The following is a 12999-nucleotide window of genomic DNA, read 5'->3' as shown; positions in this document are numbered from 1 at the left end:
CTTAATCTAGAAACAGCTGGGGACAGGGTGTAAGGGAGGGAAACAAAATCACAAAACATGTTAAATGTAAATAGATGGGTGTTAGTGACACTGTGATCTGTGTACTTGTGAAACACAAGAAAGTGAGAAACAGTTTGGGATGTTAGTATAACAGCAGTTATACTGCCTGATATAAATGTAATATTAGTCATTGGAATACTTGAAGTTTTCCTGTGTGCTTATAAAATGAACATGTGCTAAAGGAAACCTGGTTTATTTTCCGGGTAAAAACTTGATTGTTTAAATTTGAATACGTTATTAGTTTAGAGTACATCATTAGTTTATATACAGAAATTAATGAGGTTGTGATTATTGATACAATTTGAAAAGCAGGGCAGCAGCATTATTTCTTTAGTAATATACTTTAATATATACTTTTTAGTAATATATACTTTTTATACTTTCATTCAAGTACAATGCCACTTCTTGATAGGCTTTGAAAAAGTAAGTGATTGTTAAGATGGATATGAGACATAGTGCTCTGAAAATAGTCCTGTGAGAAAACTCCTAGACATGTAACAACTATAAATTAGATGTTTATATAGGTTTCTGCAGTTTTTGCCTAATTGTATGCTTTATACCATTGACTTACAAGCCATTTGTGTTTCATAGCATATGATGATTCAAAGCAATCCCAAAACATAAACTGTACACCAGGAAGGATTTTTGATCAGAATGATGTTGCTGTTAAAAAGGCATGTCGATTTAACCTCTCTGAGCTTGGACAATGCTCTGGAAAGGAAGACAAGACCTTTGGCTATTCTAAAGGAACTCCCTGCGTGCTTGTGAAAGTGAACAGAGTAAGTGCTTTTACTTTTTAATTCTTACTATAAGTGCTCTCAACTACCACTATATGAAAAATGACTGTAGAAGAGGACTGAAATATGTGTTCAGTTTGCTTCTCAAGACATTTGCACTTTTGGAAATAGTGTAACTTACTGAAATGTCTAGCAATTCATGTGTTTCAGAGAGCAAAATGAAGTGAGCTTTTTGAGCATTCTAATACTTACAAGTATTGGCATTGATTACTTTGATTACTTGCATCAAAATATATGAAAACCCTGTTTTAAGGAGCGCAGTGCTCTTTGGTTTTGCCTACTTTTCTATGTAAGAGATTCTAACCCACTGCACAGGTTTTACAATGTCTACAATCTAGAAACGTCACTAGAATATCATGCATTCTGTAACTCCTAAACTGTGTAAGGTGGTGAAAGTTTTACTAAGTTTTTGACTTTTCAGTGATATACTTGAACTGCTAACTGGTTTGAGGCATTAAAGTTACTTGCTGAATGTAAAATAAGAAAATAGTCTTTTCTGTGGCCACTATTTGAGTTTTAACTTAACAATGCTTTAAATATTAGTCCTAGTCTAAAATTGTGCTTCCTATAAAAATGATACTAGATAGATTTGCTCCCCGTGTGAACTCTGCCATATTAATTGGGGGGGAAGTTCAAGTTCAGTCTGTGAAACTGGAAAGGGGAAGGAAGTTTGTAAATATTTTAACTTTCTCTCCTTTAGATAATTGGATTAAAGCCTGAAGGAGAACCACGTATACAATGTACACCTAAGGTCAGTTCTGAATGTAAGAAGTAAGTGTGTAGTTAATTTTCCTTGTGATTAGGATGAAAAGTGAAGTAATATGCTGTGTCAGAACATTTGTTTCACTCTGTTCCTTTCTTGTTAGACTTTGTACTTTTTTCTTTTTTTTCCACCTATTCTATGTCTAGTTTAGTTTTAGTGTATTTAATTTCTTCAACGTACTATAAAAATACTTTTTCCTTGTTCTTTCATCTTTAGATGTGTTTTAGCTACCTGACTTGCTTTAGAGTTGAGGAAAAAGCATACATGTAATTTGTGGTCATGTTTATTTGTTTTATTTATTTATTTATTGTGAGTTGTGTTTTGTTTTCTCATTTCATAACCTGTATTTTTATTTTTCCTCCATGCTGCAAGTGCACCTTAGACAATTTTATAAATGATGGGTAAGACACAGTGTGGAAACTAATGTTACTGTGCAAGTAAAAATTGCCTTCAAATCAAGTATAAACTACTTATAATAACAGCTAATCTGTGCATATTTGTTGTGTACCAATGGATTTATACAGAATGTTTTATGGCAACAATAATGATTACTTTGACTTCTGCGTATTTTTCCTAGACTGCTTGGGGAGCAGTGAAAGACTTGGTAAGTTAGTAGCTTAAGCAAGGGATCGAGTCATGGCTTTTAGCTTGAGGTGACTGGTAAAAATGTAGGCTGGGGAATTTCAGTAATTAACAAAAACATTTTAATTCTTGATTTTGTGGAGCCTTTCAAAGTTTTGATCTCCCCATGACAGTCTGTTGCAAGTACAAGTGCTTCCTTCTCTTATTTGAGGCTTATTTCTTTGTGTCCATGCTTAAAAAATGTTGTTCTGTTGCAGGAATTATTTGTTTCTTTAGAATAAAGCAATTAAGTTCCTTCTACTACTAGTACTCTTTCTTCTTTGACTTCTGTAGTTTTATCTTTTTTCATAATGTGGTATCCCAAACTGGACAGAGTTTTGCCCCTAGCTGAGGTATTGTTAGTGACGATTTTTCCCTGTGTCATCGTATTGGAAATAATGATGTCTCTGGAGGTGAATTTGCCATTTGTAATACACTGAGTTTTAATTTTAATTGTTTTACTACTTAGATCTTTCTTTTGATTATTTCTCAGTCTGTATTTGTATATGTGATTTCTTGAAGTTCAGAGCTTTGAATTTCATGTTCCTATTTTTGCGCCTCGCCCTGTAATTTTTCATGATCATTTTAATGGGATCGAGATCTTTGAAGTATTTTGAACTACTTATGACTTGGGGCCATCAATGAATGAACTTTGTTTTACATCTTGCTAGTCCTTATTGAAAGCACTGAATAGAGTCCAGCACAGTCATCTTCATTTCCACCTGAAATGCCTTGTGAGGTGTTGAGAGCTAAGGTTCTAGTGATTCATAAAACATTGATGGTAATCCTAATTTATGATGATCGTATTTCTTCAGCTTTCTTATATGGATGTTCTATGAGACAGTGGTAAAAGCTATACTAAGCAAATCACAGAGGATGCTTTTTCTTATCCTCTTGTCTGACTAGTAGAAGAGTAAGATTGATAAGAACTTGGTTGATCATGATGGGGTTTTTTTGCTGTTTTTTTACCCTTTGAGATACTTGTATTTTATGTTATGGTATGTATTTTCTTGCATCATCTTTCTTTAAGTACAAAATACTGCTTTTTACCATATACAGTTAGAATTTCTCTCATATACGCAAGTGTGGTGGTTTTAAATTTTAAGGTTATTAATCTTATTAGTTCTTCAGTGACTTCCAGGGAAAATATTTGTCAGGCTTTGCCACTTTGAATGCATCTATTTTATCTTAAATTAGCCTATTCTTGCCCTAGCTCATAATGATTTACCTGCTTAGGAAAGACTAAGTATTGGTGACAGGTCATTCTTCTCTGTAGGCAATGAAGCAGCATCAACAACTTCCATTTCCTCCTTTTGTCTGTGCTTCATTTTTACAAAACTTCTCCTTCTTTCTGTTACGCCCCTTGCTTATCAAAACTCTTAAGCTAAACTTAAAGGATTACGTTGTTCTTCACATCAGTTTGAGGCCTTGTTTCCAATTCCATTTTTATTTCTTTTGGTGCTTATAACCCTATAGGATATGAGTGCTGTGTAATGGTCTCTTCCTCTGCTGTAGTGGATAAGGTGAATGCTCACCTGGAAATATCTTGTGGCTCTTCTGGATCTCGTTGTTGCATGGATCTGAATTGTGGTCCTCCTGTGTGCACACTGGAAAGGTGGAGAAGGGTAGCTGATAGGCTTTTGTGCATTTTGCAGACAAATTTATAATTGCGTTTCATCTGTCACTGTATTTGAATGTTCCTAAATGCTGGCTTATACAGAAGTTGCAGTGTAGCGGTCATTTGTACTTCTCTACTGCTTCTCATTCAGAGTGTTCACCTAGTCTTTAAGTAACTGATGTGTTTTGTGGTGTTTTGGGTTTGTTTTTTTGGGTTTGCTTGATTATTTTTTTTCCTTCTGTGTTGCTGGCAGCAAATATGGATTAATAGAATTTGGGGTGTACTGCAAAGTTTAATCCAGGTGACACGCATTTCTGAAAATAAAATCCACAATGGATATTAGCTTCATAGAATATATGAGCATATTTGTGCAGTTCATAGCACAAATGCAACTTACTAGTAATTTTCAATTTTACGTCAGAAATCTTTAACATCTGAGTGACAAAGATGGATTTTGCTTGAAAGGTGGTTTAATTGAGCAGAGCAGAAATCCTAATATTGTGTCTCTTCATTATAGAGCAGACTTTTTTTTTCACCTGTAGATTTGCCGTTTTGTTTCTTCTTTCTCCTTCATCTGTGTTTTTAGATGTTTCTTGTTCTTTATAGTTAGAATTTTACCTATATTGAGAGCAGTTTGGAGAACTGTCTGCCTGGACTTAACACAGTCTGACTTCTAAATGGAAAATTATTTTCTTTTTAATTAAGAGGACAAGGCTCTCAAATACAAAATAATATTAATAGCTTCTGACTGCGCATCCTGACAGTCTTTGCTGCCCGAAACGTCATTTAAGTTTTTCACTTTGAAATTTATGTTCTTCAGGCATTCTCCTGTGAGGCGATTCTTCTTTCTTCTCGCTGCACTTTTCCTGTGGGATTTTTTAAAAATAGAAAGATTTTAGGTAGATCTGTGATTTCAAAGTCAGCACACTTGATAGTTGGGGATGCTCCCTCTTTTGCCCCCACATAGTGGTAGTTGTCATCACTGTAATTTCTGTAGATTAGGGAAGTTAGTGTTTGCGCTGTCAGGCGCTGATTACAGCTGGTTCTTCCTTCTGTGCCCTGGAGGAACTGGCCTGCTGTAGTCTTGAGGATCTCCACAAAGAGAAACAAGCCAAAAAAGGATTATGTTTCCAAGAACTTTGAAGATCGGCATTTTAGGTCTTTAGTTTGAGGCTAGAGGCACACAATTTCATGTGCGCTGGAACATCTTGCAGCAGTATTATTTCAAGTTAAAACTACCTTTACTGAAAGCTGGTAGATTTGATGCATATTTTTTTTTTTTTTAACTACAGAAAAGAAAATTTGCTTCAATTCCAATATATATATTTCTGCTGTTTAGTGACCATCTTGACTTTGTATTAGGTATCACTTTCTGGTTTACAAGAATGAAGAATAACGGTACGAATGACACTATGTACCTTGCTATTGTCAACATACTCAGCATCTGAGTTACCTTGCTCTTTGTGACAGAAATCTTAGGTGTTTTACAGTTTCCACTGATGGATTCTACTCTTCATCCTGTGCAATGATACCATTTCTTCTTCTCAAATGATTAAAGACCAGTCTTCCCCAAGTTCTTCCCTTGGGTCTTTGTACATAATTTTAACATCTGCAAAATTATTCTTTCTAAGACACAGTCTTAATAAAGACCCAGTAAGTGAGGTGGAAGTCTGTCTGTCCAGCTAAGTGGGCTGATTTTTATATTTGATGACTGCCTGCAACTCTTTGTGGAAATTGTAAATGGTAAGCAGAAAAAGTGACACTCGCTAATGGACTGATTCTTGAAGCTCTTCAGCAAATGCAGCTTGCTTAGCTGGAGGGTTTTTTTTTTAATTGTGGAGGGGTGTTAATTAGGATTAATTAATTAAAGAAAACTGCAAACCCCACAGCAGTTGCATGAGACAGGCAGTTGCATGTCCCAGAACCTCTCTGCTATTGCATTTATAGCCTAATGCGTATATATTTATGACTGCATGCATGCGTTGTTTTTAGCTGCTCCAGAAAGCTCTACTCATATTTATCTTTCTTATGTTATTCTGTATTCTAATTTTTTTAACCATTATTTCAGGAACATATTTGAAAAATGAGTATTTTCAGCTGCATGAGCTTTAAATAAAATAAAAGAATAATGGTGAAAAGCAACACAATTCTACTTATCTATTAAATTTGCTAGCTCAAGGTCCAAAATACTTAATAAACATGTATTGAAGAATTGCAATAATTTAGCCTGTAATAAAGGAACAAGAATGTGGTCATATCCTAAACAACGTAGCTTTTGTTAGTAGGGTGAGGAGAAGGGGTTCTTGAGCTGTGGTTTATTCTTTACTATTTTTGATCTTTGTGTTCCTCTGCTTAGTTCTATTACTACAGTTGTCTTCTGAACTTTGTAGTGTATCTTTGTAAAATTGCAGGTCTTATATATGGTAGTACAGAAAAATCAATGAAAATTACTAATGCATTTTGAACTTGTGAATTACACTGAACAAGCAGTGATGTTCTGAAGATACATTTAGCATTTTAGGGAGGTTGTTTTAGTGGCATTTCCCTTTATCATGGTAATATGTTTACCTTATTAAAGAAAGTCACATTAGATGTGGGCATTTCCTAGTGGTTTGAATTTGCAGTAGTTTGACATGCTGCCAGGATACACAATCCTAAGGAATACTGTATACGGGGAAATGTGTCTGTGCGCTGCTATACTGATAGCCTGTGCCTGGGACAGCTCAATCATATATACGCATTTTGTGTATCTTACAGATTGGGTGACTCCTTGGTCAGAAATTAGGCAGCAACTCTGTAGGTAGCTGCTTCATACTACAAGATTTGGGATTGCAGGGGAAAGTCTAGTGATAAGGCATGCATATGTATATTTTCTTCCAAGGAGGTGATGACATGCAGAAACTCTAGTTAAACATCACAGTTTTAAAGTTTGGTTTCCTTTTAGTTAGCCTATATTCCAAGGCTAACTGAACAGTGTTAGGAATAGTACATCATTGCAGGGAGGGGGCTTTAGTTCTTTGTGAAGGGTTGTATTGTTCCAAATTTGAGAGGCTTAGAAAGCTGGCTTTAAACAGAAATTCATCTTTAACTTAAATACGGATGTGCTGTTGCTTCACCAAAATATACAGGCTTGCTTGTGGATACTTGGGATTTTAGCTTATATATGGGGGTTTTTTTGGTGGTTGTTAAATTATTCATTACAATGAATATCCTCGTCCCCCCCCTTCCCTTTTCTTTGACTCATAAGAGAAACATGAAGGCAAGCTGTTTTGACTTGATTCCTAATTTAAATACTACTGTTAATAGTCCTTAGTGTAGCAGATGTGTGCAGCATGTAACTGCTTGCCAAAAATTTTTTTTTTTTTTAAGTTATTCTAAGACTTTGGAGATCAGTTGCCTATTTTTAGGGATCTTGCACTTTATCATTGGGTTATAATTCTAATTTTGTTTTCATTTTTATGCAAGCGGATGTTAACTTTAATTTTGTTGCTGTCTCCAATCACAGGAAGAAGGCACGGTTGAGATAAATTATTTTCCTCCTGAAGGCTTGATTGACTTAATGTACTTTCCATACTATGGGAAAAGCTTGCATGTAAGTATGCCTTAATGACGGTCTTCATTTTGTAAATGTTTTTTTTTCTGTTTACATTTACAATTACTAATATCAGATTGATTCTGAAGTTTGTACTTTGTAATGAGGTACAGTGCTTGATGAGATTATAGATACGTTTTAGCAAACAAAAGGAAATGGACTGAGCGTTGTCCTAATGAAGAAGAGGCTGGGTACTAGTGGTGTTAAGGGTCACTGCTTTTTGGTCACTGCTATCCTTTGGAATCTCTTTGAGTGCAGGGAAAGGCAGCAAAAGTGAACTGTTCTTTGTATTACAGTACAGTTTCTAATAGTCAGTCCTTGGGGCTTATGTATAGGATATTAAGTTTATAATTCATTATGGTATTGTTGATTATATTTCTTTGTGTCTCTGTGGTCATCTCTTCTATTTGCTCTGTTTTATGAAGCAGCACTTCAAGGTAGCAGACTTTTTTTTTTTTTTTAATTTTCTAATCTTTGTTTTTCTTTGCTTGCTCCATCTATCCTCATTGTATTCTGACAGAAATTGTATTTATCTAATTGAAGAACACTTATGTTTTAAAAAAACCCAAAGCTTACTGTTTTATGGACATGGAATACGTAGACTTAAAACTCCTATTTCTTTTTAAACTTGAATTTAGTGTGGTTTTCTTCCTTTCTTTTATCAACCTGTGATAACTCCATACAGAAAATCTGTACCTTCTATAAAATATAAAATAATTTTGCCTCTTACTGACCAAGTTATTTAGTCTAATAAACGTCTTCACTGTTCACCATTGAAGATAAGAGCACTTTTTAAACATAAATCTATTGGATCCATAGTATACCACAGTGGTTGTTTGTAATGTCCCCAAAGTGACTTTTGTACTGAATTATTCCTTTATCAGTTATTTTTCCACTGTACTCTATACTTGCTTGCAGCAGTTCACAGAAGCTTTTTTTATCCTCACATGGCTTTTACTAATGAGGAACGAGTTTGGTTTTTTTCAGCATTTGCTTTTATGTACTTACAGGCAGTTCTGTGTTTTCCATTCCGTTGCCAGACTTTTTGAATTGGTAAACTATCAATTTTCTTAGACATACAAGATTAGAGAAAGACTGTCAACCCGTGCTTCCAACAGGCAGAGTCAGTACGTGCTCTGTCCCCTTCTCGGAATGAAAGAATAGGGAAAGAGAGCACTGCTTCCCTAAGAAACGCAAAATACAGTATGAGCAGACCTTGAGATGTCAGGAGGTAGTTTGTACCAAAGATGGGGTGAAGAACTTTCCTGACAAAATTCACGTCTTCCTGCTATACTGATGGAAGGGGAAAGATTATGAGAGTAATGACATCAGGCAAAACTCAATGCTGTTCCTTGCTTGACTTAGGTGATTAAGAAAAAGCTTTACTTTTTTTAATTCTTTTTTTTTAAATTATTCTTTTTTAGTCTTTGGTTCAGTGTCCTTTTGTGTTCACTTTGTCATGTGGGATAGGGCTATGGTTTGAGGGATTCTTGCTTATGTGAGGCTCAATTCTGATAACATTAGTATATTGTGAAAAAAAAAGGCAGTTAAGAAGAGTTGTGAGAGGTAGAGGTATTTGACTAGGTCTCAAGAGACTGGATTGATTTCTTGGCTATATGACAGAATTTAAAATTACATCAGTGTGGAATTCCTGAATTTATTCTGTAACGGAGTTAAGAGGACTAAACTAATCTTGCTGCTCTTGTGCTAAGGTAGGGGCCATGAAAGAACTAGTATCTGCAGTTTCATGGTCCAGAATGTTTATTTGCATTTGCTGCTCAGCACAATGAACCCAACTCCTTGACCTTAGGGATTATTACCTTTTTTAGATGATGTCTTGTACTAAATGAGGATGCTGATTCTCTTCCTCCCTCCCCCCAAATTATATATTGAGTAAAAGTCCATTATGGTATCATCTGTCTTCAAAACATCAGAAATTTTTGTACCTATTTGAAGAATCTTGGTGATGAGAGGACTTCTCTTCGGAAAAACAGGAATTTTATTTCTGATTTTTAGAAAGCTCAGTTAGTACCTCAAATGTGGTATCACCCTTAAAACTGGAGAATTTTGTGGGTGCTTCCCCTAGCTGCACAGGAAAAATTCTGATGTAGTGAAATAACCATTCAAGGAAAGCAGTTCTTTCAGTCTACTTCTTACTAGTACTTTACATGAAAGGTTTTAGCACATCAGCTTCCATGCCATCATTCTATGTAAATGAGACTTTAAGTGTTCCGTAGTGCTTTCTTTGGTAGAGAAGTAGAGAAGATAGCCTAAAAATAACAGAAACATGTTAAGGAGTCACTTAAGTTAACAAGGAAGAAAAAAACAACAAAACTCCTAACCCCAGATTTGTTCAATTAAAATTTAAGGCTTATACTTGTATAATACTGTGTCATATTTAGTCCACTGGCTTATATGAATTTTTCCCAAGAAAATAAATAATTTTGCTTAATCAGCAGTCAGCAGTATTGACCTAAAAACTGTAATAAATTATGGAAATACTTTATGAATATTGGATGAAATGCTGCTTTAACGGTATATGATAAATAAGCTCTTATTTAATTCATACGCACTTTACAAGAGAATTCAAGTCGTCCTAACTGAATTGAACTTGAGAAATAATAATGGGTTGACAAAAGAAAACTTAAGTTTTATTCTTAAGTCTTAATTTTTGTTATAGGGAATGGAGTCAACAATTGTACTTGTTCCACCAAATATGACTGACCAGGATACTGTCAGAATGTTCAAGAAAATGTTTCTATGTAAAGCTATCAAACAGAGAACACATTTTAGAATGGATTGTTGCTGAACAAGTAAATGGGATAGTGTGGAAGGGAAGCTAGTTTACTAGTATTTGTTGAATCAAGATTTTGGCAAAAACCATTTAAATTAGCAGATTAAAAAAAACAAAAGCAAACAGAGGAGACAATGGAATGGATAGGAAGGCAGAACGTCATTTCAGAGGCTGTTTGAAGTAGAGTTTTCTAGAGAAATTGGACCCAATGTACTAGGGGTAAAGTCACGTGCCTCTTGAAGATACCGTCTGTGACTTAAATTATGTTGAGTGTATTAGCTAAGAAACAGCATGAAGAGTGTATACCTGACTGACGAACTTGGAAGAAAGCAGTCTTACTTGGGTCAGATTGGGCTTTGAAAGGTTGGGTTCTCAATTAGCTTTTTTCTTAACTGTTCTGATGGATTAAGTGTTAATTTAAATGCTAACTTACTTTGGTATCTCAAATATTTTCCCCATCTTTCTGTTTACTAGGCTCACTATTTACAGCCTCTAGTGGCTGTTCAACTAGCAATTAACTCCAACAGTACCAAAGAAGAAATAGCAATTGAGTGTAAGATCCTGGGCTCACCTAATTTAAAAAATGAAGATGATCGTGACAAGTTTCTGGGACGAATTGCCTTCAAAGTTCAGATGACTGAATAGCAGGAGCAAAAAATTATCCGCAAAGTAAACATTGTGTTGTCTGTTTTGTATCAGCTGGACATGCCATTCTAGGATATGAGACCACCTTGGAGAGCGTTCAGGTGGTTTATGGCGTTCAGGGTAGCATAATGATATGCTTCCAAATTGTATGTTTAAAATCCCTCAAAATAAATGCCTATCCTGCTTCTGCCTACCCCATTGGAACAGTGTACAGACTATAGTTATGTCATAGGGACCTGTAAATAGCTGTTTTCAAACACATAATGGTGACCTTTGTTCTGTTCTAAAATGTGGTTTTATCCCCCAAGTGAGTGTCTCAAGCTTCATGTGCTGTGCTATGTAAATATTGTATTGATTTAACACTGGTTTAACTGTCATATCTCAATGCTGACACAGTTATAGGGATAAATAATAAATGGTACCTGATTGACGTAGTGATTTTGTTTGTAAGAGTAAACACCTCCAACGTAAACTGTGTGTGTGGGAGAGGGCGGGTGGGTGGATGGCTATGTGGAGATGCCTTAAATTGTAGACTGTGTGGCGTGGGAGAATTGAAATGGATTTTCAAAGTCGGTATGGATTTCTGAAAGTAAGCGCTCAACTAGTACTTCCTTGTGCTTGTCACTGTGCAAGTATTGTGTATATGTAATACTTGGTATAGAGTTTGGTATTCTAGCTGAGGAATTGAATCTTCGTGTTGTTAATTGCTTGCGATATGTGGAGCACAAATAAAATCTATACAATATTTTAAAACTTTTTAGTTCAGAAATATCAATATACAACAATTTAAATTGTTTAGGGTCCTGGTAACAGTTGTACAACAGAGCTGCTTGAAAGAAATGGCCTCACTATTGTGGGAATAGGCTTTCGTTTTCCAATTTAAAAATTTCCTGAAGAACCTCTGTTTAAAAAAAAAAAAAAAGGATTGTCTTGATTAAACATTCCTGTTTAATTTATACACTGTTTTGTTGCATCATTTTAACATGCTTCATGTCTTCGTCTGCTCTTTCATCTTGGATTTTCTGTGTTTTTTCTCATCGTCCATTTAGAAAATTGCTTTATAGAAATATCCTATTGACAGGGAGTAGATTACTTGCAGTTTAACTTAAGTATTTTTATTAATCCAGTTGCTAAAATGACTACAAATAGACTGGTTTATTTGTGACCCATTATATTGGGTTCTAATTTCTGCAGTCTTGCTGACATGGGTTTTATATTACTTGTCCCCAGGAGTTTTGTTTTTTGTTTTGGTCTTGCTTTTTTTGAGCACAAGGTCCACATTCTGATGTCTTCTCAATATTAAAGACCACAGCAAATTAGCATTTGTGTGAATACCTGTATATTCTGCTCATTAGGCCTAAATTTGTTGCTTAACGTGCTTTTATGCATTTTTTTAGTGGTTTTTAATATTTTATTTAAACAAATTGAATGAACGATTACTAAAATTCAAGATCCAGTCTTAATGCTGCGCTGTGAAAATATTTGAGGCCAGTCTAAGCCACATTAGTGCAAAACTTTAACACCTCTGCAACCTTACACTGGTGCACAGTTGGAGGAAGCTGCTCTTAATGGGACTTGAACAGTGTGTTGAACCTCATTAAAAATAGATTTATACTGATCTGATACCATTCAGCATGCTTTTTTTTGTTGTCTATAAAAGAAAAATTGTTGTTCCTTACAATATGCAATGGATATTTTTGTAATAATAGCATGCATCAATACTGAATAAGAATGCTCTTTCAAAATATTTCGTTACTAATGTTTTAAATTGTGCACTTTTAGAGCTGGGGTACCTGGGTTCTTGAAGATGTGACTAATTGCTTCTCTGTATGTTAATACTGCCTGAAGGTATTTTAACAGTCCTGAGGGAACTTAAAGTGTAGATGTTGCATCTGAGAGTGAAAAGGACTAGCTTCATGTAAAAAAATCTTTCACGTTTGTGTTCACTTAGGAATGGTAGGAAGTTCTGGAGAAACACTCAGTTTTCAAATGAGCTGATTTTTGCAACAGTTTCTCTTTCGACTTATCTATATAGACAAAGCATGAAATGGCAACTCTTCACCAGCACTTTTCAGACAGGTAGAACTCAATAAACTCCTGTTCTCCTTA

The 12999-nt window shown here is 35.1% G+C and overlaps 1 protein-coding gene across 2 annotated transcripts in view; it reads left to right on the top strand.

Moving 5' to 3' along the window:
• ATP1B3 (ATPase Na+/K+ transporting subunit beta 3) overlaps positions 1-12999 on the top strand; it is a 26757-nt gene extending 13758 nt beyond the window's left edge. The window contains exons 4-8 of one of the 2 annotated variants that reach the window (XM_063340198.1): positions 652-839; positions 1558-1608; positions 2198-2224; positions 7365-7451; positions 10720-12999. In XM_063340198.1, coding sequence (XP_063196268.1) covers positions 652-839; positions 1558-1608; positions 2198-2224; positions 7365-7451; positions 10720-10890 — 524 coding nt within the window. In that variant the 3' untranslated portion in view covers positions 10891-12999. The remainder of the gene's footprint in view (positions 1-651; positions 840-1557; positions 1609-2197; positions 2225-7364; positions 7452-10719) is intronic. The other variant, XM_063340199.1, reaches the window with a different exon arrangement.

Source organism: Chroicocephalus ridibundus, chromosome 6 (genome assembly GCF_963924245.1).
Source record: "Chroicocephalus ridibundus chromosome 6, bChrRid1.1, whole genome shotgun sequence".
In the NCBI taxonomy this organism is placed as follows: Eukaryota; Metazoa; Chordata; class Aves; order Charadriiformes; family Laridae; genus Chroicocephalus; species Chroicocephalus ridibundus.
The sequence above is the reverse complement of the archived record's forward strand: the minus strand, read 5'-3'. Positions and strand labels throughout refer to the sequence as shown.